The following is a 23,321-nucleotide window of genomic DNA, read 5'->3' as shown; positions in this document are numbered from 1 at the left end:
TGTTTGGCTGCGTCTTCCTGAATTTGATTACGAATTTTTTTTTTGTTTCCTCCATTATCATCCTCATTACTAAGGATTTGAGGTCATTTTCTTGCATTTCCATTGTTTTTGAGTTCTCTGAGTTGTTTTCTTTGGGATAGCTGGAAACTGGAGACGCCATGTTGTTTTGGGGTTTTCTGTGTATGTTTTTTCGCTGTCCTTTAAACATCTTGCCATCTTTGTTTTTGTTGGGTAGCTTCCAGAGTTGGATGGAGGGAGTCTGATGACAGATTCACTTGTTTTCTCACGATTTTTCTAGGCTGGGAGCTCTAATGCTTCACTGGTGTGGATGTTAGGAGGTTAGCCCTGTTGTTTCGAACTCTCACAGCCAGTTATCCTCAGCTCCCTTGTGCTGTGGGTCCTGCAATCATTCTGGACCGCTGAATGCGCATTGGGTCGGGCCAAGGTATCCACAGCTTTCTGTGTCCCCTACCAAGTCCAGCCACGATCACTGGGCCCGATCCACGGGCAGAACTCAGCTAGATTCTCAGGGCCTGAACCGTCTGCAGAGCTCAGCTAGGGATTTTGGGCCCAAAATGCACACAGGGTCCAGCCAGAATTTTTGGGCTGGGACTGCACACCAAGCTCAGCTAGGGGCTTTTGGCCCAAAGTACATGCTGTGGTCAGTTATTGACTCAGGGCCTGAACTGTCTGCCAAGCTCAGCCAAAAATTCTGGATTCAAACTGCATACTGTGTCCAACCAGAGTCTTAGAGCTGGTGGAACTGAGCACTCCGCCCAGCCTGCATCACAGCAGGAGAACTGTGGCTGCACTGAGCCAGCGCCTCCAGTGGAGCTGAGCACTACGCCCAGACTGCCTCACAGCAGAGGAGGTGCCGCTGAGCTAAGCTGATGCATAGGGTGGAACTGAGCGCTCTGCCCAGCCTGCGCCACAGCAGGGGAGCTGTTGCTGTGCTGAGTCAGTGCCCCAGGCAGAATTGCTTGCTGCACTGAGCAGAACCCGGGACTCTGGGGCCGAACTGTCCGCCAAGTCCAGTCTGGGTCCCATGGCACCACATGACCCAAATCCTGCCCAGAGTTCCCTCTCCCACAGCAAGTCCCACCGGCCACCATACCAATTGCCTCCATAGGATGGCTCTGAGCTGCAAACCTCAGCCACCTCCGCTGGTGCTGCTGGTGCCGCTGCTGCTGCTGCCTCTGCTGCTGCCGCTCTGATCTAAGAAAATCCACGTTCCTCCTGTGTGCAGGGGCTTGCCGGTCCTTCACACCCTGGTCCCTCCAAACCGTGGACCACTCCCGCTGCTGTGGTGTGGGGACTCCGGTGTTCCTGGCTCAGAAATCTGTGCTATTCCCTGAATTGTTCACTGGAGCCTCCAAACATGGTCCACAGTTCTCGCCGCCATCTTGGATCTCCGGGCTACAATTTTATTTTTAATCAGTAATTGTAATCACTAATACTACTAAGAACATTGGAGTCTAAGTTTTTTATTATTATTAAATGGTTTTTATTTTTTATATATAAATTTATATTATTACACATATATACAATAAACTAACTACAGCAAGAAGAACTATGAAACAATCAGGACTTATATAAATGTTACATTGTTAGTGTTTTGGCTATTTGTATTTGGCAGCCTTGAAGTAAACATCTTTCCTATCTTGGTGCATCTAAAATTCTGAATGTAAATCATTATCTATCATATCTTGTATCTTTTCATTATCAACTTAAAATATCTATCTAGACCTAAAAACGTCTTAACCCCTAAACAACTAAGCTTAATTGTAAACCTACACTATCTAGTCTTCATCCTCATCAGAGACTTGAGAGGGAATACAATTAGTTACCTAAGTATACAGGTAATGAGAATATGACAGAGACAGTTTGCTACCTGAGCAGTTACCAAAAACTCTCTATAATGTTGTAGCATCTTCTTCAGTCTTCTGGCCCAGTATATCTGACAGACATGTTTGTGAGGCAGGAACTATTGAAGACTTGTTTGCCCTCTCTTGGCAGAATTTGGCCATTGACTCTGCCTGTAGCCAAGCTTGCCCGTTTTTAGGCAGAATTTTGTCTGTGGTAAAAGAGGTCATTTTGCCCAGAGGCTTGTTTGCCTCATCTGAAGTAATCTCCATACGTAGGTTCTTTGATGCTCATCATCCTCTTTGTGGTAGGCTGGGTGTTGCCAATAGTTAACCTGTCTCATTGTCAGTGAATCTGTAAAATAAGAAAAACATTTTAAATGCCATATTCTGTATGACTCTGAGGTTTTTGAAGACCTTATTTAACTATTTTACTTTATATTTCTATAGATTCATAGCTATCTGTTGCACATAAGATGTTTATTCTTGTGATAAAAATAAACTAGTAATTGATAAGACCATGATTTGATCAACTAACAATTAACTTGTATAAATTTTTTATCCTAAACAGCTGGCAACATCACTTTCAAAGTATTGGAAGTAAACTTTGTATTATAATTGAGTTATATGGGTACCTTATATTAGAATATATATATATATATATATATATATATATATATAGTGTGTGTGTGTGTGTGTGTGAAGAATCTTACATTTGAATTCTATACCACTGTATCTAAAATTAAACTTATTTGCATCTATATACAAAATTCTATAGCAGTGAATTAAAAATAACTTTATGAGTGAGAATTAAGGCATTAAATTGAGAAGTAGATTCACTAATTTACTTTTTGTTCTGTCTTCCCTATATATTTCTATATTCTCCCTTCTTCCTTTTCAACTCCTATCTCTAAACCTAAGGGAATAATTTGTAATTCTATGACTTTTGCTTATATTCATAAATCAATTTAACACTGATATTTTGAGTCATATGTAATTTTATTGTATTTAAATAATCTCATGAATTGAATTAAAATAATTCACTTACATATAAAATACCATTATCTATTCCTTTCTACATAGAAGTTTTTAGTTAATTCTGTTACTTGCAGTGGAAATATTACACTGATTGCACTGTTTACTTTCCTTCCCTATGTCCATGTTTGATTTAAAAGTGTTTTGAATTTTTTAAATATTGCCCACATTTCTATATAGCTTTACTATCTTAAAAATATTACAATTTCTGAGTTCTTATGCTTTCCTAGCATCTAGTGTCTTTTCTAATCTTTGTTTTTTGAGTGGTGGTTCTCTTTATTTTACTCACTGTGTTGCAATTTTCTCTTTTTATAGTATTTATATGACCTCAGCTGTTACATTGAGAGTTCACTCAAATCTTAGGTTTACACATTTCAGACCCTCACCCAAGCCTTAAGACACATTGCACTGATTATATCTTGCTTGTCCCAAGGCTGTTGGGAAATCTCAGTGGGTGGGATTCTTTCTTTGTGAAAACTGCAGATCTTAAGTTGAGCAAACTGCATTGCTGTATTTTACTTCTCACACAGTGCGGTTTAAAACTTACCTTACTCCCCCAAACATCTATGTTATTCCTCTAGTTTTTCTATTTTTCACTAGAAAATTCCCTTGCTCTAGTATATTATTCATGCTTTTCTTGGTCATGATTTTGTCTCATTTTCTGGCTCAGAACAATCTACAAGTGTGCTGATTAAAACAAACTAATACTGGTGAGAGAGTTCCAAGAAAATGCTGTCGCTATTGTAAAGTATTTTGCTGAGAAAATTAAGAGGAAATGTTCCATGGGTGAGGCATGCTCAGTTTTTTTTGTTAATTTTCTTAGAAATCCTACATTGGTGCCTGTGGCATTGGCAGTCCCGGAAGCTAGCACTGAGACACGCAGGGCAGCCAAAGTGTTTCCTAAATTGGCTTAAGACATTGGAAAAATTTCAACACTTCATTTCCTAGATTCACCCAGACTAGAATGCCCGCAGGCTTAGCGTGAATATCAACTGAAACAAACAAACAAACAAACACATAACTACAACCCAGAGCTGACTGTCAGGGATGCCACTATCTACCAGACATTTAGTGTGATATTAATATAATATTTGTTCATTTTAAAAGTTCATTACCTAGCCATATGGTGAAATTTTTACTTTAAAAGAGAAATTACACTTTACAGACAGGGACGAGTGAAGAGAAATATTATAAAATGACTGGCATCAAACACAAATAGCTAAATACTTTTAGAATATCAGACATTAAGTAGACATTGAAATTTGAGACCTGTCATTTGTAACTCTGCAAACCAAGTGCTTTGAGGCTTTCTTCACCTTATGCTGTGGTAATTATTGCAAATATCTTACATCTCTTTAGTTTCAGTTTTGTTTCTTGCTGCTATCTCACTGGCAAAAAAAAAAAAAAAGAAAAAAAGAAAAAGAAAGAAAGAAAGAAAGAAAAAGAAAAAAGAAAGAAAGAAAGAAAAAGAGAGCGAAAGGGAAAGCAGAAGGAAAAACAAAATGTCCACAAGCAGGTCCATTTTAACAAATCGTTAAGATAATTTGTTTTCTGGAAACGGTCATGAGAACCTTCTATGCACCCTCACTGTCCACAGAATACAAGGCATGTTCTTAAGACTACAACATTTTTTGATCATCACTACCTGTTCCATTTCAAACCTTCTTGTCTGGATGACAGCTTGCACTAGTTTAGCTTCTTGCTTCTCACATCCACACCTCTGGTCTCTCCATATGTATAGTAGAATTCTTTTTTAACCCTCACGTCAACTCAGTTTTCACCTGTATCGGAATTCTGCCTAGAATTCATGGCTCTGTGTGTCTTCTTTTCCTCTCTCTTACCATCATATGAAATTGACCAGCTATCCCTTCTCAGTCTATTGCCCTGTATTGCACATTTATTAAAATGCTCATTACTCTTCACAACAGGTTTTCCTGTCTGCTTTCCTATGAAGATGATGTCACTCCATTGGCGTGTCTCTGCAGCTTCCCTCAACTGGCCTTGCTCTTTTAACCTACAGTTCTTTCCTATGCATAGTACCTTGCTGTGATTCTGGTTGTCCTGACTACGCAGGTACCATCTTATGCATCTCCATATCGTCTTCTAGACTTCTCAGTGCACTAAGCTATTAAAAAGAGCATTGACCTACATTCATTAGAGAAGGTGATGGGGTTTCAGTAACATTAGCATTCAGTTGTATTATGTATTTTGATCACATTCATTTCCAATATCCCTTTCCAGTTCCTCCCACCTGTCCCCAAATCATCTCCAATTTCACAATTAACTCATCATCATTTCCTGTCTAATTTCTGCTTGCCCTCCCCATCTCTCATCTTTTTCAAACTTTTTTCAGACAGTGTTTCTCTGTAATAGCCCTGGCTGTTCTGGAACTCACAGACATCTACCCGCCCCGGCCTCTTACGTGCTGGGATTGCCATGCTTGTTTCTTGTTTTCATATCTTGATTTGTAGCACAGCTGAAATTTCAACCATCCAGGCAGGCATAGCCTATTCATTCATTTCCCTAATTTCTCCCACTTTCCATTTCAACGGCAACTTCCTTTCCATTGCCAAAGTTCCTCAGCACTCTCTCCCTACTTAAAGGCACTTAAATATCTGTCTTAGACCACAACAATGACCTTGTGTAATCATACCCTTTAAGTGATCCCTGGGTTTATATTTTCATAATTGTCTCAACATCCAAAATGTTTCATAACATTTCTTTATTGTAAGCCTTTTCATTTTCGTGAATCATGTCAACAAAATGTCCGAAATTCACTGGCACTTGTGATCTGATTCTATAAAATAGTGGCTGTAGTAGCTTGTGCTGCATGACCTTTATGTGTCCTCAAAGATGTCACATTGTGCCACTTACTGATCTAAAAAGTGTGTTTATTCTTTATGATCCAGATAAAGTAACAAACTCATCTCCCTACATTCATCAAATATGTGCCATTTCTCTATTAGGCAAATTAAATTCTATATACTGAAACAAAAATGCTACACTTACAACTTATTTGATTTCTACATCAAAATTTCAGAGGAGTTATGTATGAGCCATGGGACTTATATGACCAAATTAAAAAAATCACTTTATACGAATGCGAAGTGGGTATGATAACTTTACCATTAAATAGAACATGACTGAACAAGTTACCTAATCATATAGTGCCTCTAGTTCCTAAGTGTTAATAATAAGAAAAAAAAAGAACAACTTCGAATTGTTTTTTTTTAACCAAGATAATGATTATAATGTATTTAACAGTTGATATACACATAACATTAACTTAAAAATTCTGTAATCATTATTATGGTTATTGTAACTGAAGTAGAAAAAGATAACTGCTTGTTAAGTGAATAAATCTTTTCTGAATTGCTGCCTTGTTTAATGCACCCCAGAACTTCTTGGGACAGGCAATGGAAAGAAATCATTTTCCCATCACGTGTACTTCTTAGAATTAAAGGGACTTCCTGAATGTCTTACAAACCACAAAATTAGCATGTCATTAAGTGCTGTATATATACAGTTGCAGAGGCTGAAAGATCATCATCCTCACAGCTTCTCCTTCAAGCTTGTCCTCTGCTAAAGGTAAGAATTCCAGACATAAAATTGAAATATTATTTTCATTATTTATTTCAAATAAATACTATACTACATTATGGAAATAATATAATTGTTTAAAATCTTGTTTTTTGTAATTAGATATTTAAGAAGTGATGAGATTATTGTAAGCGATAGGCTTTAAAAGTCAGAAATGCCTAGAAAGATTTGGTACAGAGCAAGATGAATATTGGCTTCATGAAAATGAGAAAATGTAAAAATAAATACAAGGGCAGTGAATAGTATAAAGAGAAGACTGAGATTTGGTTCTTAAGTAAGCTATCGCATTTGATGTGGCGTATTTTACTAATAAAATGCTCTCAAATTATATCGCAGAAAGATGCATATTTAGTAGCCAACTGTTAGAAGCAGCAAATTACATATTTGAAAGTATGAAGATTTTTAACCATAAAACTTGTCCAGGAACTCGGAATTCTTAAAAACATGTGTAAAATAGAAACAAGGTCTTCTATTTAGAAAAAGTTCTAGAAAGGTCAGAAATGACTTAGAAACCATCATCATGGAAGAAAGATGAGTTGAAAGAGGAGTGGCTGATAGCAGTGACAGCAGAAAGCAGAGACGTTCTGACTTTCAGCTGGTATATGAAACGGTAAGGGTAAAATATAGGAACTGCAGTGACGTTCTTCCTACATTTAGAACCTACAAAGGTCCAACTTTCTTGTAAACTAGGACAAGTAAATTGTATGAAAACCCACAGAGAAGGCTTTAGACAAAGAAAAGTTAATAATGAGGGAGCTGAAGGGATGTCTCAGTGGTTAAGAACACTGGCTGCTCTTCTACAGGTCTCAGGTTCAATTCCCAGCAACCACCTAGCATCCTACATTGTCTATAACTCCTGTTCCAGGGGAATATGACTCCCTCACACATGAAGGCAAAACACCAGTGTACATGAAATAAAAAACAAATACATTTCTTTAAAAAAAAAGGAAAAGTTAATAATGAATAATGCAACATCCATCAGAAAAACCAAAAACATTTCTTTTCACTAACAGAATAATTTTTCACCTTCAAATATTCAGAGGAACGGCTTGTGAATTATTTAAAATTTTATTTTAACATGCTGCGATTGCTCACAAACAACAGTTTGTAGACATTGTTTATCAATTCCTTCTAGAAGAGAGGCTCCCTAGTGCTGAAAGCTTAATATTTTGTTCGCTGTCTGGCCACCTGTAAGTGCTAAATAGTTTTAAGTAAAAGGGTTAACTAACCGTTTTGGTAGTTAGGAGCTCTTCGTAGCCTTTCTAAGGCATCCGTACTACCATGAGCAAAAGTGTTAGCATGAAAGAATGGAAGAGAGCTGTGAGCTGAAGGATACTGATGAAGGCAGCTACTGCAGTCTGAATTTGATGTTTAGGAAGAGGAGTAGTTAGTAACCTGGGTAGATGTCGACATTGGGTAATTGACTAATCTGTTACTAATTCTTCACCTCTTCCTTCACAGGACTTGACAGCCATGAAGGTCTTCATCCTTGCCTGCCTTGTGGCACTTGCTCTCGCAAGTGAGGTGTGTACAGAGACTTCCTAAGTAATTAAGATGTAGATAATGATCTGATCCCTTACAGCCAATAATAGCCAGGAGCTCTTAGTGTACAATTAATGGAGAGTTTAAGATCTCTTTATTTAACCATTGCTACTTTGAGAATCAGTGTTTCAAAGCTCCTGTAGGGTTCCCAAGCTGGAACAAATGCTTACTGCACTGTTGTATGTATGGCAGATTCCCTAGCAAAAACTTAGACTACTAAGAAACCAAACAAGGCCTCAGAAATACACCAAATAAATATGATTCCACAGAAGTAGCCTCGCATGTGCAGCTTGAATATTCTTATGATGAAGTGTATGCATCTCTTTAGATAAGCAGGTCAAGTCTAGTAAGAGTCAAAAAGAGGTATTCAAAGGAAGAAGAAGGAGAGTCGTAGGCATAATTTTAAAGTGTTTAGTGGAAATTAAAGTAATTTAATCACTCATTAAAAATCATATACATATTTATATAATGTAGGAATATGTCAATAAAAATTTACTAAAAGATAAGAGAGATAGTAAATGCAGATTTTCAAGATTGTAAAAGGCATATAATATTATTTTTTAATTTCTGAAAAAGGTAGATGATATAAAATTTCATGTTAAGTAACAAGGTAGTTATAGTCACTAATACTGGTTTTTGTTTTTTTGGTTTTTGTTTTGCTTGTTTATTTTTACAGAATGGAGTACTTAATGCATCCTCTGAGGTAAGAGTTTTTATTGAGAAAAATTCTCAACCCTAACATCACTACATTTTTAATGATCTAAAAGTCCTAATTGGATCTATCAATTAACATATATGTATATGTATTTTTGTTTATAGACTGAGAGTGCTTCCAGTAGTGAGGTAAGGTGACTGTCCATCATAAGCAATGAAGTGCTGTCTTTCTGTTGAGTTACATTGTGTTAGTCACACTACAGCATATACTTCTTGTAAATATATGTTGCATGATATTAGAGGCAGAAAAATATCTGGATGGTTTCATATTTATATATGACTATTAGTTTCTTATTTGAAATGTTGCCACTGCCTCTCCTATTGCTGTTTATTTTAGAAGCACAAAATCTCATCCTCTACCATGAGCTCTCCCTAATCTCACCTACATTTTTAATACTTACTGTGTGCTTTTTGTCATTCCCTCATTGGCTAGGAGCTATAGAGCCAACTAAAGACAGACACTAATAGGAGTAACACGCTTACTCTCTAGTGGGCAAGCTGGCTTGCCGAAGGGACACATGTGGTTAGTAAGGTTGCAATTTAGGTAAATAAGAATCAGTAGGATACAAATCTTCCTGAGAGAATCACATATAATTCTTTACCTTAAAGTGCTTATCATTTGTTCATTGGAGAATATAAATGTATACCTGTCTTTCACAATTCTACAAATGCCTCAGAGGGATTTTTTTTTCATGGCTTATTTGAAGCCTAGTGTATCAGCAAGTGAACTAAGAGTGACTACTACACTATACGGCCATTAGACTGTATTTTCAATTATGTTTTCACGTTTGGTTTTAAGAATCAAATGGAATTTAAAAATCATTTGTAGCCAGAGAAACAAGCATGGTTGTAGAGGGAATTAGCGTTGTGTAGATGTCCCTTTTCTTGTATATGATAGGCTTATACAAAATGTTTTAAAGTGTTTAAAATAAGCTTCATCAATTTTCCCATTAGTAACCTATTAAGGGAACCTACTAAATACCTTAATTTTTAATATGCATTGATATATAATTTTATTCAGTAAGACTATTTTTTTTTTTGCTTTTCTGAAGGAATCTATTGTCCGCATCAATGAGGTAAACCTATTATATTTAATTTCCACGCTTTATTTTTGAAGATGAAAATTTTGAGGTTTTTTAAAAGTATGGTTTATTTTTAACAGAAACTTCAAAAGGTGCAACGCATGGAACAGGTGCAAGCAGAGGTAAATTACTCAGGAAGAAGATATGCCTTGAAATCATGTGGGGGTGCCAATACATTTTCTACATCACAATTGTAGTTGCTAAGCATTTTCCCAGTAGAAATCATGTTCCTTTAATTTTCTAAATGAACATGATGATTAAAGGACACATTGACAGTTTGGCAGAAACCCTAAACGGACAACCATGCAGACAAAGAATCTTGCTGACCATCCTCTTTCGTAGTTCATTTTCTTCACCCGCAGGCTGAAACCATTTTTAAGAATTTCCCACGCATATAGTTAACTGACTTTCAGTAGAGTCAATAGTTTTAACTCATATTTGTTTTATGATAGCATTTATACTTTATGTTTACCTAGTCTTAAGGGCATTTCTAGTCCAAAATAAAGGAGTGAGATATCCAACAACTGTATGCAACAGTGCTTAATCTATGATATAAAGTAGTAGAGCGTGCCTTCAAATCAGTGGTTTTCTGAATAGCATCAGCTTCCACTATTATAGCACACATATAGCCATATATTTGGTGGTGTTTTTATTTTTAATAAATGGCTTAATGGTCACACTTTATTTTACAAATCAAACTAAAAATATTAAATTGGACACCTATTGAAAAGGTTAAGAAAACTACTTTTTACCAGGTGACATCATTCTAGAAGTTGGGCAAAATTAAACATTGCCAGAATCTAGTAACAAATCGACGATGGTTTTTTTTCCTTAAAATCAAGTAAACTATTGCTAGCGTTATCCCACTAAACCTTTCAAAATTAATTTGCTTTCAATTATATGGAAACAACTTGTTCTATTATCAACCCACAGAGGCTGAGATATCTGTGCTTTCTTGTACCAACGTGAATAGCTACAGAGGTGGAAATGCTTTGGAAAACAGTGATATGTTTCCAACAAATCTTGAACATTTAATTTTATTTTTTACTATAATTCATCTATGACTTAGAATAGATTAGGAAAAATCCCTTAAGGACACTTAGTTTATTTTCTTCATGTTGTTCAAGACAGCACCTTCTTATTTTGTGTATCTTTTTAAAAAGAAAAATGTTGCTATATTCTCTTATTCTTGCCCAAGATTGCCTAGAAATTAGTTTTTAGCTTAGGTTGGCCTCAAAGTCATAACAATCCTCCTGCTTCAGGCTACCAACTGCTAGGTTTAGAGGCATCAGACACCATGTAGAGCTAGGCCAAGATAGTTTTTAAGCAAATAAAGGCTTTTGTTGTTGTTATTCATTCCATTGCTTAATTATTGTTGGCTAAAAGATTATTGATTAATCAAGAATGATGACGTTGCTGACTTTTAGACTAAAGGATTCCTTTCTTTCTAGGATATGCTCCAGGATAAAGTCAACCCCTTCATCCAGGCTCAACCCCAGGCCTTTCCATATGCCCAGCCCATCTCTTGCACTCCCCTTGCACAAAATGTCCAGCCTATTGCTCAGCCCCCTGTGGTGCCTTCTCTTGGGCCTGTCATTTCTCCTGAACTGGAAGCCTTCCTTAAAGCTAAAGCCACCATCCTTCCCAAGCACAAAGTGATGCCCTTCTCTAACTCTGAAACTCTGCTCCGCCTCTTTAACTCTCAAATCCCCAGTCTTGCTGAGCTCGCAAATCAGCACCCTTCTCAGTCTCTGGTCCAGCTCCTGGCACAAGCTGTGCAGGCTTTCCCTCAGAGTCCCGTGGCTTCCTCTCAGTACCAGCTGTCTGCTCTTCAGTCCAAAGTTCTGCAGTTTCTTGAACAAGTAGCATCCTTCCTTCAAGGAGATATGTCTGCCCAGGACCTTCTGCAGTACCTAGAACTTCTGCTTAACCCTGCCTTCCAGGTCCCTACAACTCAACAACTTCATCCCATTACTGTAAGTTTAAATTTGCTTCCTTTCATTTTCCCTCAAAATGCGCATATGATACCATTAATAGAGGAAATGAGAGCTCTAAAATAAAATAATAAATATATATATATTTCATTAATAAATAGATGGTTCTAAAAGTTAGCTATAAAATAAAATCACCTGGAAATCTTCATTTAACCTGATTTCCAGGGTCTAGTGCCTAGTCCCTCACAGATTCTGATATAATTATTATAGTCATCCTGCAAAAGTAATGGCAATTTGGGAATAGATAATTACAAGAATACTGATTTAATTGATAGGCTGCGTTAAAGAATATTAAAGTCAACTAAACCACAGATAAATTTGGCAAGCTTATTAGATTTTGGTAACCAACTTTCTTCGGCAGAATTCTAAAATTTCTTTGTGCATGTATATTATCCACATACTGCAATTTGTTTGTTCTTTTGACTATATGTGCATGGAGTTAAAAGACTGAGATGTTTCATTTGACATATAAAACACACTTTAGGCAAGTGTTACACTAAGGGAAAATGTTTATTTATTTAATTGTATTTGTTTGCATTTAAGGTCTAAGGATTTTCAGGTTATTATCTTCTCTTCATTTTTGGTAAGTTGAAATTAATGAGTAGGATTATAATTTTTATATTTGATGTCTTTTTATATTTCATTCTATATAGACACAGCAGAAAAGCATTAACTTACTTGCCATTGTGGCTTCACTAGTTGACTGCCTCTTGCGCACATGATACTAGGTATAGTTTATATTTCAAGGAACTTACAATTGTATTTATTTGCCGTTGGCATCAATCCATCTCATTCCAAAAGCATTTATCTTTATATTTTATGGCATCATGTTGTTAAAAAAAGATTTATTTTATTTTATTTTATTTTATTTTATGTGAATATTTTTGCTTTTCTTACAGGCCAATTTTCATTTCAATGTGTACATTGGGTCTCATAAATTTTACATTTACTGCATTTACCACTGTTTTTTCATTCATGACTCAAAAATAAATTACTTAGTCTAGGTATTTAATAGTACAACAGGGACGGGAATATAGCTTTGAGATTTTAAACTATAAAATCCCTTATGGCTGAAGAAAGACTGTATTTTGCGACAATTTCTTATGAACTGATATGGCATTGAATAGACATTTATATGTCAACAAGGAAAGGAACAATAGAGTACATTTGTAAAACAAATTGCTTTTTTGAAGTGCAAATGGTGAGAAATGAATTAATAAACACAACAGTCCTCAACTTGTGGATCTTAACTCCTTTGGGGGTCAAGTGACCTTTTCCCAGGGTTGCATACTTACATTATGATTTTTAGCAGTACAAAATTACAGTCATGAAGTAGCAATGAAATAACTTTATGGTTAGGGGTCACCATAACATGAGGAACTGTATAGTAAAGGGCTATACCATTGGAAAGGCTGGGAACTATTGACTTAACCCAACATAATTCTATATCTACATTCTAAATCTATATTCTATATCTTTCTTTCACAGAATTGACTGGGACTGGAAATACAACTTTTTCATCATTGGATCATGCTATGAAAATGATAAATGTCTAAATGAATCTACATGGAAAAAAGAAGTTTCATTCTTTTATTTATTCTATGCATTATATAATATTCATTTCATTTGAATTTGACTCATGAACTCTTTAAGCTCTCCAATTATATTTCATAAAAATTTAATATTGAGTTAAAAATGCATGTCATTAATGTATACAAAATAGTTTGTGGAATTGGGTTTACTGTTATTTCTTTGAGAACCTATTTCCTTTCCAGTCATTTCAATAAATAATCCTTTAGGCATATTTAAGTTGTCTTGTCTTAATTGTAGTTTTCTAAACTATCTAAAGAATGTTCGATTTTAAAGTAAGCTTATTATGGACATTAAAACTTACCATATAATTAGCTACCATGGAGATGTGCACCCACACTGCTTGTAGTCAAAGGCTGAAGCTTGACTTCCCAGTGAGCTGTAGGTGGTTTGGGCCACCTAATGAGAACTTGTCTAAAAGCAAAACAAAATAAAGCACAAATGAATAAAAATCCCCCCCCCCCAAAAATAAAACAAGAATATCCACGACAATTTTGGAAGCAAATACAACATTTTGAAATGACAATTAGACAAATATCAAGGACCAGAGGAAAAGCTACATTGATATGTACCATTTGTTGCTGGAACTTGGTTTATACATATTTCCCTGTACAATTATTACATCTGTGACTTTCACTCAAAAGTATCCTATACTGGGTGGCAAATTTTGTGGTCATTATAGGGAAATGCTTCCAAATGTGAAGTCTGTTGTGTACATCTGTCACATGGTAGATACATGAGGCTGTGGGAGGTGGGTGTTTATTCTCTCAGACTTTCAATTTTCATATCTATAATGTATTGTGGAGAGTATCATTAAAAGTTATACAGGGCATTAGCAATATTCTTAATGTACCACCTAGAACATAGAATTTTGCTGTAGCCTGAACTTACAATGCCTTCTACACTAGTGTATCAATTACTCAACCACAATCAGATCTGTATTATCCACAGCTGTCCAGGAAAATAAGTTGTATGTGATGGTCTGATTACAGTTGTCTCTGGCTATGCAGTAATTGTTCTTTCTCTTTCACCTATATGTTATTCATTTTATTTAAGCATTTTTGTTATACATTACATGTTCCCAATTTATGCAATAATTCACATCTAACAATTAACCTCTCCTGTATCTTCAGTGTTTCCAATTCTTTATTATACTGTAACTGTGATGAAAGCATAGTTTGTGCTGAAATATCTCTTTTGAAAGGAAAACTTTTAATGGAGTACTAGTAATTGCTCCTACTTCTTTGGCTCATTATACAAAGTCTTTTTAATTATAAACCCACTCCAAGAAATTTGTACTCATCAGTGAAACAGATTGTTTTAAAGATGACCAGCAACAGCTGTCATTTTGCTTGTCTGCTTTCATTTATTCAACGTCCCTATGATTTTTGGTTGAGTTTATCATCACTATTATTATTTGAAATATATTCCTCTTCATTTGAAACCTCTAACCGCATTAACATTAGGTTTGTCTTAACTCATCTGCCACTCTCAATCTTTCTTGTGTAAGTTTTACTGTCACACAGTTCTCTATGTATTGGTCTGACCCTGAGTAATCACCATCCTTTTGGCAGGTCTTATTATAACCTCAGGCAAGTTTCAGCTAGCATCTGCAAACTTGCTCTAGTAGACACAAAATTCATGCCCTCAGCTGCCTTCCTCATCTTGACATTTTAGTGTTTAAAGAGTATTTTATACTGCCACGAAAAAAAAAAAAAATATTTTCATCTAGAATCACCCCCAACTTGCTTGTTTCTCGATCTTCCCACATCAATAAGAGACCTACTGTCTCTTCTGTCACACAAATTGGGAACTTAGGCGTCGTCATCAATTCACCTCCTTTCTTCACCATTAATACTGGATTGCAGGGTCTCCCCAAGTCCATGTCCTTCTCAGATTTTAATTTTATTTGAATATCGGGTTACTGAAGATATGGTTGAGGTGACATAATAGTCGTACATATTCAACATGGCAGTTCTCCTTATGAGACAAGGAGAAGAGGGACAGAGAGAGAAATATGCAGGAAAAAAATTTACTACTGTGGAGCAAGTGAGCATATTGGTGTCACTGGTCAAGAAAAGGTAAATGCAGTTGACACCACAAGTTAAGAGAATTTGGCATCCTACCCTAGATGTATCTGTTCAAGGTGGCATATTAAGTAGGACTGGGCTCATCTTCTGCTACTGAGGCTAGACAAGGAGGTCCAGTTAGGAGAAAGGGATCCAAGGCAGGCAACAGAGTCAGAAACATCCCCTGTTCCTGCTGTTAGAGGTCCCACATGAAGACTGAGCTCTACATCTGTTACATATGTGTGTGTGGCATAGGTATGTCCCATGGATGCTCTTTGCTTGGGGTTCAGTCTCTGTGACCCCCTATGGGCCCAGATTAGTTGTTTTTGGAGGTTTTCTTGTGGTGTCCTTGACCTCTCTGGTTCTTTCCTCTCCATCTTCCTTAAGATTCCCCAAGCTCCACCTATTGTTTGCCTGTGGGTCTCTGCATCTGTTTTCATTAGCTGCTGGTTGAAGCCACTCATATGACTGTTACACTAGCCTCCTGTCTACAAGTATAGCCGAATAGTATTAATAGTGTGTGGGGGTGGGAGTGACTGTCTCTCATAACATGAGTCTAAAGTAAGATCAGCCATTGGTTGGCTGGGTTGAAGGGTTTTTGGGTGGGTTGGTGCCCCCTTCCCTCCACTGGAGGTCCTGCCTGGCTACAGAAGACGGCCACTTCAGGCTCCATATCCTCCACTGCTAGGAGTCTTAGCTGGGGTTTCCAACTAGATGTGCCCTTTCATTTCTGTTCTTTCTCCAAGCCCTCCTCCCCACACCTGATTCTCACCGCCATTCCCCTCCCCACCCACTCTCCCATACATTTCCCACTCCCCTCCATCTACTTCAGATGCCTGTTTTATTTCCCCTTCTAAGTGAGATTCAAGCTTCCTCTCTTTGGTCATCCTGGCTTTTTTGCTTCTTTGGGGCTCTGGATTGTAACATGGTTACCCTGTACTCTATGGATAATATCTGCTTATGAGTAAGCACACATCAAGTGTGTCTTTCTGGGTCTGGGTTAACCTCACTCAGGATGGTATTTTCTATTTCCATCTATTTGCCTGCAAATTTCATGATGTCCTTGTTTTTCAAAGCTGAGAAGTATTCCATTAAATAAATGTGTCACGTTTTCTCTATTCAGTCTTCAGGTGAGGGTCATCGATGTTGTTTCCAGTTTCTGATTATTATGAATAAAACTGCTATGGACATAGTTGAGCAAATTTCCTTGTGGAATTGCGGAGCATCTTCTGGGTTTATGCCCAGGAGCATACAGCTGGGTCTTGAGGCACATCTATTCCCAATTTTCTGAGAAAGCAGCAGAATGATTTCCAAAGTGGTTGTACAAGTTTGCACTCTCACCAGCAATGGAGGAGAGTTCCCCTTGTTCCATAGCCTCTCCAGCACATGCTTTCACTTGAGTGTTTTTTTTATCTTAGCCATTCTGATAGATGTAAGTTGGAATCTCAGAGTCATTTTGATTTGCATTTTTCTGATGACTAATGGCACTGAACATTTCTTTAAATGCTTCCCAGCCATTAGAGATTCCTCTGTTGAGAATTCTCTGTTAACTCTGTACTCCATTTTTAATTGGGATATTTGGTTAGTTGGTATTTAATTTCTTGAGTTTGTTATATGTTTTGGGTACTAGCCCTCTGTTGGGTTGTTGAGGATCTTTTACCATCCTGTAAGCTGTCATTTTGTCCTACTGATAGTGTCCTTTGCCTTACATAACCTTTTCAGTTTCATGATGTCCCATTTTTTAACTCAATTTTAGTGCCTGAACTGCTGTTGTTCTTTTCAGGAAGTTGTCTTCTGTGCCAATGAGTTACCACTTTCTCTACTAATAGATTTAGTGTGCCTGGTTTTATGTTGATGTCTTTGATCCACTTGAACACAAGTTTCATACAGGGTGATAAATATGGATTTATTGGCATTCTTTTACATGCAGACATCCAGTTAGGCCAGCAGCTCTCCGTCTCCCTCCCTCCCCCTCTCTCTCTGTCTCTCTCTGTCTCTCTGTCTGTCTGTCTGTCTCTCTCTCTCTCTCTCTCTCTCTCTCTCTCTCTCTCTCTCTCTCTCTCTCATCATTCTTTGGTTTTTGCTTCTTTCTCAAAAATCAAGTGTACATATGAATGTAGGTTTACTTCTGTGTCTTGAATCTATTCCATTGATCAACATGCCTGTTCTTATGCCAATACCATATGGCTTTTATTACTATTGCTCTGTAGTGCAGTTTGAAATCAGAGATGGTGATATGTCCAGAATTTCTTTTATTGTATAGGATTATTTTAACTATCCTGGGGTTGTGTGTGTGTGTGTGTGTGTGTGTGTGTGTGTGTGTGTGTGTGTGTGTGTTGGAATTTTGATGGGAATTGCAATGAATATGTAGGTTGTTTTGTAAGATGGCCACTTTTCTATGTTAATCCTACCAAACCATAAGCATGAGAAATCTCTCCATTTTCTGATATCTTCTTAAACATCTTCCTTCAAAGACTTGAAGTTCTTGTCATACAACGTTTTTATTTGTTTGATTAGAGTTACACCAAGATATTTCATATTATCTGTTGCTACTTTGAGGGCATTTCCCTCTAATTTCATTCCTAGCCCCTTTATCATTTGTGTATAGGACAGCCTTTTTTTTTTTTTTTTTTTTTTTTTTTTTTTTTTTTTGCTTTAGATAATTTTGTATCCAGACATTTTGTTGAAGGTGTTTATCAACTATAGGAGTTCTCTGGTTGAATTCTGAAGGTCACTTATGTATATTATCATATCATTTGCAAATACCAATGTTTTGATTTCTTCCTTTCCAATGTTTATCCAGTTAACATTCTTTAGTTGTCATATTGCTCTAGCTAGAACTTCAAGTACTATTTGAATAGACATGGAGTATACTGGCATCTTTGTCTTGTCACTTTTTAGGGAATTGCTTTAAGTTTCTTTCCATCTAATTTGATGTTGGCTATAGACTTATATATATTGTTTTTATTGTGTTTAGGAAAAATGCTTATTATCTTTAAGTTTTCTAAGGATTTTAGGATGAAGGAGTGTTGGATTTTGTCAAAGGCTTTTTCAGGGTCTAATGAGATGATCATGTAGGTTCTCTGTTCTTTCAATCTGTTTATATGATGGATTACATTGGATGAGTATATATTACCACTGGTTTCTGTTTCCTCTCTGGTCTGGTCTTCTGGCCTGAATAACCTGAAGTTCTGGAGATAGGTATGTTTTCTGGTCTAGCAGAGTGCCTTGTGGGGGGGCGGGGTGGGAGTTGGTGGCCACTGGGATCTCCTGATGCATTTGTCCCTCCTGGGACAAAATGTGGTGATAAGGACAAAGGGGATTGTAAAAGGAAGGCTGTGTAAGCTCTGAGAAAGGGTTGACAGTCTGTGGGCAGGGCAGTTACCTGATGTTCTAGGTACCAGCATGGCCTCTGGTAAAGCAGAGGGCTTCTATTGAGGACTTGTGGGACAGGATATAGTGACAATGGGGGAGGCCATTCAGGTAAGCTGGGTATATCACATCAGAAATACAAACAGAAGAGAAACACACACACACACACACACACACACACACACACACACACACGACCACCACCACCACCACCACCAACAACAACAATGACAAAAATAACAGAAATTAGCAATCATTGTCATTGATATTTCCAATGTCAATGGACTTAAATCCCCAATGGAAAGACACAGACTAACAAAGAATGCAAAAACAAGACCTATCATCTTGCTGCACAGGAGAAACACACTTAAACATCAAAGATAGATATTACCCCAGATTAAAGGGCTGGAAAAGATTTTCCCAGAAAATGAACCTAAGAAAAAAGCTGTTGTAGCTATTCTAATATCTAACAAAAAAGATATAAACCAAACTTAATCAAAAGATACAAGGAAGGACACACTGTACTCGGTTGCAAGATATTTAATCTCAATGTGATCCATGAAATTGTGGACATTAAAATCCTATCTTTGAAGCCATTGTGATCCTTGAGATTGTGAACTATAAAAATCTTTCCTTGATCCCATTGTGATCTCTGAGATTGAACTGTAAATCCTCCTTTTTTTTTTTTTTAATCGTTGAGCCTTAACACAGCTTTAATCCAAGAGCTTTCTGTTTATTGCAAACAGACAATTAAGGTGTGGTTCAACCAGCCTTACACACACCTTTAATCCAAGAGCTGTCTGTTCAAATGATTTAATAAAGTTAACCCTGGGTCAAGAGGCAGAGTAAGAAACCAGCTGACAGGAATTAAAGAGTAGGAGGAACTTTGAACTGAGGACTATTTAAGACAGCATGTAGAAGTAGAAGGAGTCTTTGGCACGTTTAGCTCTGGTGGTTTACTCCTGGGCTTTTAGCTCTAGCTCTTTAGCTTTTAGCTCTTTGGCTCTTAGCTCTCTAGCTCTTGACCTCCTCAGCTCCTTGGCCTTTGGCTTTTTGAGCTTTGAGCTAGCAAGCCTTTGGCCATGGGTTCTTTGACCTTACCCCCTGGGCTTTTAGCTGAGCTAGTAAAGCCTTTTGAGCTTTGCCTACCGGGAGATGAGCTGAGTAGGAAGTTCAGCTGGGTACTTCCTCTGCACCTCGGAGCTAGCAGGTTTTTAACCACAGTATCTGACTCCTGAGTCTTTTTTGGTAAAATAGAATGATCTAGGATTTTCCATTAAAACAACAGTGCTCATCAAAGGAAGGATCCACCAAAATAATTTTCAACTATTTACATCTGCCCAGCAAACATAAGTGCACTGATGTTGGTAAGGGAAACACAACTAAAGTTTAAATCACACTTTGACCTTCACACACTGATAGTGGGAAATGTCAATACCCCACTCTCACCAATGGGAAGGTTATCCAGACATAACAGAGAAATACTAGAGCTAAAAGCATTATGAACCAAAGGTACCTAATATATATATACAGAACATTTCCCCCAAACATAAAATAATATACCTTCTTTTCAAATACCTCAGCTACCATTCTCCAAAATTATCCATCTCTTTTACATTTTCCAACTTTATGGAGTACAGGTTTTTAAAAGATGGCATGATGATTTATTCTTTATATTTTCTCAGTATCTGTAGTTATGTTCTCCTTTTCGTTTCTGATTTTGTTAGTTTGGATATTCTTTCTCTGTCTTTTAGTTAGTTTGGATAAGGGTTTGTCTATCTTGTTGATTTTCTCAAAGAGCCATCTCTTCATTTGATTAGTTTCTGTGTTGTTCTCTTTGTTCCTATTTTATTGATTTCAGCCCTTAGTTTGATTATTTCTTCCCATCTACTTCTCTAGTGTCAGTTTGTTTCTTTTTGCTCTAGAGCTTTCAGGTGTAATGTTACATTGCTAGTATGTGGTCTTTCTAATTTATTTATGAAGGCATTTAGTGTTATGAACTTTTCTCTTAGTCATGCTTTCATTGTGCCCCGTAAGTCTGGGTATGCTGCATATACATTATCATTGAGTTCTAGGAAGACATTCTTTTTGCAGGACATTTGATCCCTTTGTGATCCCTGAGATTGTGAACTATAAAAACCTGTCTTTTGTTTGGTGTTGTTGAGCCCTAACACACACCTTTAATCCAAGAGCTTTCTGTACACAGGATTTAATAAAGTTAGCCCTAGGTCAAGAGGCAAAGCAAGAAATCAGCTAATAGGGACTAAAGAATAGGAGGGACTTTGAGTTGAGGTGTATTTAAGACAGTGGGTAGAAGTAGAAGGCATTTTTAGCTTTTAGCTCTTTAGCTCGTCAGCTCTTCAGCTCATTGGCATTTGCCTTTTGGGGCTTTTTGAGCTTTGAGGTAGCAAGATTTGGGTCTTTGCCTTTTCCTCCTGGCATGTCAGCTGAGCTAGTGAGCCTTTTGGAGTTTTTCCTATGAGACATGAGCTGAGTAGGAAGGTCAGCTGGGTGCTTTCTCTGCCTCTCTGAGTTAGCTGAAGCATCTGGCTCCTGAGTCTTTATTGGTAAAATAAAAAGATTGGGTTAAAACAACAATTTTATTTTTTCTGTATTTCTGCCTAGTCCCAGTGATCATTGAGTAGAGAGTTGCTAAGTTCCCATGAGTTCGTATTCTTCTTGTTGTTGAAATCCAGTTTTAATCTGGTGTGATACAGGACATTATTTCAAATTTATTGCATTGTTGAGACTTGCTTTGTCCCCAAATCAAATAATGAATAAAGAAAATATACATTTACCCAATGCAATGTTACCCATCTATTAAAAACAATGACATCATGAAATTTGCAGGCAAACGGATGCATCTAGAAAAGATCATCGTGACAAACATAATATGTACTCATAAGTGGACATTAGCTATTAAGTAAAGGATAATCATGCTACAGTCTAAATATCCATAGAGGCTTAGTAACAAGGAGGGCTCAAGGGGACACAAATGGGTCTCCGTGGGGAGGGGGAATAGAATAGATGTTGTAGGTGGACTGGGATCAGGTGGGAGTGGGAGGGATTGATAGAGAGAATACTGAGAAAGACTACTGGAATTGAGGGGCATTTGGGGGATGATGTAGAAAGCTGTGCAGTGGAAACTCCTTCAAATCTATAAAAGTTACCCTAGGGAAGTCTACTAGCAATGGATAATACAGAGCCCAAATTTGACATCATCTATAACCAGGCAAGGCTCCCAGCAATAAGACTGAGATATCAGCCTAGACACCAAAACCTTGACCTACAATCTTTCTGGCCTGGAAAATGTGCTAGAGCAATGATGGCACAGAAGTTGTGGGAGGGGCTAACCCATGGCCTACATCATGAGAGTGAGACCATGCCTGAACACTGTCTCGATGGCCAGGAACCAGAGCCAGGACATCCCAGAGGGGAGAAAAGACAATAAAATGATTCCTAATGATATTCTGATACATTCATAGATTGGTGCCTAGTCCAAATGCCATCAGAGGGGTGTCATCAAGCAACTGTTGGGCACTAGACAGCGCTCTGGGGAACCATGTTGTAGTTAATTTAAAAGTATGGCTTAATAAGTGTTTATTATTAGGCCATAATTACTATGGTGATATTTTCTAACTCACTATCAATCAATAAAAACATAGACACCTGTTATATTTTAAAACAGCCTTAGTTCTCCTGGGGCAGGACAGATATTAATCCTCTAAACTGAATCCTATATCTCTCTGACCCAATCCCACGTCATCTGCTTCTAATAAAATCTATTGAGCTGCCTCCCATCCATAATCCCAAATACTTGCTAATGTTCTTCATCTGGGCCAAGTCCTCCATCCATGTTGGCCGTGTGCTTCTTACTCTACCTAACCCATGGCAGTGGCCTCCTTCCTTCTCCTCTTCCTCCCTCTCCTTCCAAAGATGCTCTTCAGGTATAGACTGGTTCCCTTCCCAAGAACATCTCTGTCCCAAAAGTCCAGGGACCTACGCCATTTGCCTTTTCCAGGTGTGTGGGCTTTTTGTTGGTTAAACAGGAATATGTTTTAGTCAAGGTGACAAGCATTATTTTGGCATATATCAGTCTGCTCATTTGGGAAGCAACCAGACCAACCCCCAAAAGAACATCAGAGGAGAGGAGGAGAAAGGATTGCAGGAACTAGAGAGTTTGAGGGCACCAGGAGAACACAGCCCACAGAATCAACTGACCAAGACTCATAGGGACTCACCTGAGATCAAGGTGTCTGCATGGGTCTGAGCTAGGGCCTCTGTATATACCTTATGGTTGGTGTCGCTTGGTGTTCTTATAGGACTCCCAACAATGGGAGCAAGGGCTATCTCTGACTCTTTTGTATGTGCTTGAGACCTGTTTTCCTCCTACTGGGTTGCCTTGTCCAATCTTGATATGAGAGGTTCTGCCCAGTCTTATTGTCTCTTGGTAGGCCATGT

The 23,321-nt window shown here is 37.5% G+C and overlaps 1 protein-coding gene across 1 annotated transcript; it reads left to right on the top strand.

Moving 5' to 3' along the window:
* The first annotated feature begins 7,970 nt into the window (after positions 1–7,970).
* Csn2 (casein beta) lies at positions 7,971–12,551 on the top strand. The gene is made up of 6 exons (XM_051170160.1): positions 7,971–8,021; positions 8,859–8,882; positions 9,806–9,829; positions 9,916–9,957; positions 11,287–11,811; positions 12,483–12,551. Exons 1-6 carry the CDS (start codon positions 7,971–7,973, stop codon positions 12,549–12,551), a joined length of 735 nt encoding a protein of 244 aa, XP_051026117.1.
* The last annotated feature ends 10,770 nt before the right edge of the window (positions 12,552–23,321 follow it).

This window comes from Acomys russatus, chromosome 28 (assembly GCF_903995435.1).
Source record: "Acomys russatus chromosome 28, mAcoRus1.1, whole genome shotgun sequence".
Taxonomy (NCBI): Eukaryota; Metazoa; Chordata; class Mammalia; order Rodentia; family Muridae; genus Acomys; species Acomys russatus.
Note: the sequence above shows the minus strand (reverse complement) of the source record. Positions and strands in the feature narration are given on the sequence as shown.

Bases quoted from the DNA above. Each gene is read 5' to 3' on its own strand.
- Csn2 (XM_051170160.1), top strand. From the start codon at position 7,971: ATGAAGGTCTTCATCCTTGCCTGCCTTGTGGCACTTGCTCTCGCAAGT. The intron at 8,022-8,858 runs GTGTGTACAGAG...TTTTGTTTATAG, and splicing joins CACTTGCTCTCGCAAGTGAG to ACTGAGAGTGCTTCCAGTAG. The intron at 8,883-9,805 runs GTAAGGTGACTG...GCTTTTCTGAAG, and splicing joins AGAGTGCTTCCAGTAGTGAG to GAATCTATTGTCCGCATCAA.